The sequence below is a fragment of the Petaurus breviceps genome, unplaced genomic scaffold, assembly GCF_028583685.1.
Source record: "Petaurus breviceps papuanus isolate PSGF00001 unplaced genomic scaffold, PetGlider_PUasm1.0 185, whole genome shotgun sequence".
NCBI lineage: Eukaryota > Metazoa > Chordata > Mammalia > Diprotodontia > Petauridae > Petaurus > Petaurus breviceps.
The window spans coordinates 36,651,188-36,654,330 of NW_027185797.1; the positions used below are offsets into that span (position 1 = coordinate 36,651,188).

A 3,143-nucleotide genomic window follows, 5' to 3' on the forward strand; every position below is an offset into this window, starting at 1 on the left:
GAGGAGAGAAGGGAGTGAATACAAGAAATGTTGCAAAGGTGGAAACAATGGGCCTTGGCAACTGATTGGATATTGGTGAGAGAGAATGAGAAGTCAAGGACAATGTCACCTAGGTTGCAAGCCTAGATAATTTGGAGGATGGTGGCTCTCTGTACAATAATAGTAAAGCTAGGAAGATGATCAGGGTTAGGGGAAAGACAATGAATTCAGTTTTGGACATGTTCAGTTTGAGATATCTGTGGAATATGCAGTTCCAAATGTCCAATAGGCAGTTGGAAATACAAGACTGAAGGTCAAGTGAAGTTAGGGCTAGATAAATTGACCTGAGAATCATCAGTTTGGATAATTGAATCCACTGGAGCTGATGAGTCTTGGGAGATGTTCCTGATTAGCAGGCACAACCTTGATTAAAAACCACTAAGGTAGACTAAGATAGAACTGTTAGACAGGTAGCAGGAAAATCATGGGGGAATAGTACCATGGAAACCCAAAGGGAAGAAAGTGTCAAGGAGAAGAGCTGATTAACAATGTGAGAGGTTGCAGAGAGGTCAACAAGGATGAATATTCAGAAACAGTCATCAGTTCATGATAGTTCTGGGGTTATAGATATACACCATTTGAACTGTCACCTTATCATCCTGTCTTTTACATACTTCAGCTCTCTGTTTTCTTTCTTTAGTTCATGTAACTAGTCTGTGATTATTCCTACTAAAAATCCCATATTTTCATTTATTTTTTTCTTTCTCAATTACATGTAAACAAAAAGTTTTAACATTCCATTTTTCAAATATAGAGTTTTAAATTCTCTCTCTCCCTCCATCACCTCCCCTCCTTAAGAAAGCAATCAATTTTATATAGATTATATACATGCAGTTACACAAGACATTTCCATATCAGCCATGTTGAAAAAAAAGTAAATCAAAAAACAGCAGCAACAAAGAATCATAAAGAAAGGTGATTTTTTAAAGTATACTTCAATATGCATTCAGACTTCATCAGGTTTTTTTCTCTGGAGGTGGATAGTGGATAGTATTTTTCATCATAAAACATTTGCAATCATCTTAGATTATTGTGTTGCCGAGAATAGCTAATCATTCACACTTGAAAAATTCCATTTTTCAGCCACAGAAACTCATATTGTCACATTATAGCGGTGATCTTCACGGACTGAAATAAATAGTTGTACTTATGAAATAATGTATTCCTTATGTTTTGAAATCTTATCCTTACAATATTCCCATGAGCTAGAGAGCAAGGGTTCTCATTTCCATTTGGCAAATGAAGAAACTGAGGCCCAGTGACAAGAAACATCTTGATAAAGATCACAAGGCTATATTGGTGGCGATTCTCAGAGTACAACACCAACCATTCCATGGGGAGAGATATGAGAGTATGTTATCGGAGACCTAGTCTCTCTCTCCTCCCAAGACTCTTGAGTGTCATCATGGTCCACGAATGTAAAGCTTCCTTAGGGCCGCCTTCATATCTTTGTTCCTCATACTATAGATAATGGGGTTCAGGGTTGGGGTGAGGATAGAGTAAAATATGGCAGATAGACGCCCTTGAAGTGGGGAGTAGCCATTAGCAGGCCTCATGTAGGCTGAACTGCCAGTTCCATAGAAGAGGATTACTGTGATGAGGTGGGAGGAACAGGTAGAGAAGGCCTTCTGGCGACCTTGTGTTGACTTCATACGGGCCACGGTGGCTATGATCTGGATGTAGGAGAGGACGGTAAGTGCAAAGCAGCTCATGATGACACAGCCACTAACAACAAAGCCAGCTGCCTCATGTTTGTGAGGATCAGTGCATGACAATCGGAAGAGTGGTGGGATGTCACAGAAGAAATGTTCCACTGTGGGATCACAGAAAGGCAGGGTGAAGGTGTTGGCTGTGTGGAAGGAGGAGAAAAGGAGCCCACTCACCCAGGCCACACCCACCAGGGCACAGCAGAACCGTTGGGTCATGGTGGTCCCATAGGTCAGGGGCTGGTAGATGGCCAGATAGCGGTCATAGGCCATGGAGGTGATGAGAAAGCACTCAGTAGATCCACAAAAGATAAAAACAAAAAGTTGAGCTGCACATGCTGGGAGAGAAATGACTTCTGAGTCAGCCAAGGCAGCAAAGAGTGCCCGGGGCAGTGTGGTGGAAGTGGAGCACATGTCAATGAATGATAGATGCTTGAGGAAAAAGTACATGGGTGTGTGTAGATGAGAATCCAGAGTTACTGCTGTGATGATGGAGATGTTTCCAAGCAGAGAGAATATGTAGATGAAAAGGAAGATAGCCACACTGAAAGCCTGTAGTTCAGGAATGGTTGAGAAGCCCTGGAGAATGAATGCAGTAACCCTGGTACAATTAGTCATTTTCCATCCTCTAAAAAGTCCATCAGCCATAGGGGAATCCACTGGAAAAGGTGCATTAGAAGAATTCTGCGGAGGAAATGAAGTCCCAGGAACAACATCACAAAATCTTATGAGCTTGAAGATATTTTTGTTCACTCCCCCCTGCAAACAGAGTCCTCCCTACAATGTAGACTATCAGAGCTTGTGAAGACATTAGGGTTACATCATATCATCTACCCTTCTACACATGGCAGGCTTCTGCAATAAATAGTCATCTGGTTGGATTCCTGAAGCGATGAAGGGTAACACATTATACTTTTTAGAATTGTACTATATTTCATAATTCTTCCTTATATATAGCCAAAAATCTTTCCCCTACCAATGTATATCTAATTACATTCCTTGGGCCATACAAAAGAAATATGAAGAAGCATGGGACAGTAGAAAGAATGTTAAGTTTGGAATTAAGAGATTTTAGTATGAATTTTGTCTTAGCCACTCACAATAACTTGGGCCAGTCACTTCACCTCTTGTGGGGTCAGTTTTCTTACATGTAAAAGAAAGTGATCTGACTAGAAAACTAATTAATGATAATGATTAATAATAATCATAATAACAATAATAATGATAATCCCTTGCCAGATCTATATCCTGCAGTCTTTCTTCTACATGACAGCTCTTCAAATGCTTGAAGACGATTGTTTCTTCCCCAGTGTCATCTCTTTGATAAGCTAATAAAAAAACAAGGTTCCCTCAACCAATTTTCAATAGGAAGATTTCTGAACCTCACACTCACATTGT

The 3,143-nt window shown here is 40.3% G+C and overlaps 1 protein-coding gene across 1 annotated transcript; it reads right to left on the reverse strand.

Moving 5' to 3' along the window:
• Positions 1 to 1,442: 1,442 nt before the first annotated feature.
• LOC138161386 (olfactory receptor 10G7-like) lies at positions 1,443 to 2,363 on the reverse strand. The gene has a single exon (XM_069088212.1). The coding sequence runs from the start codon at positions 2,361 to 2,363 to the stop codon at positions 1,443 to 1,445; it is 921 nt and encodes a 306-aa protein (XP_068944313.1).
• Positions 2,364 to 3,143: the final 780 nt, after the last annotated feature.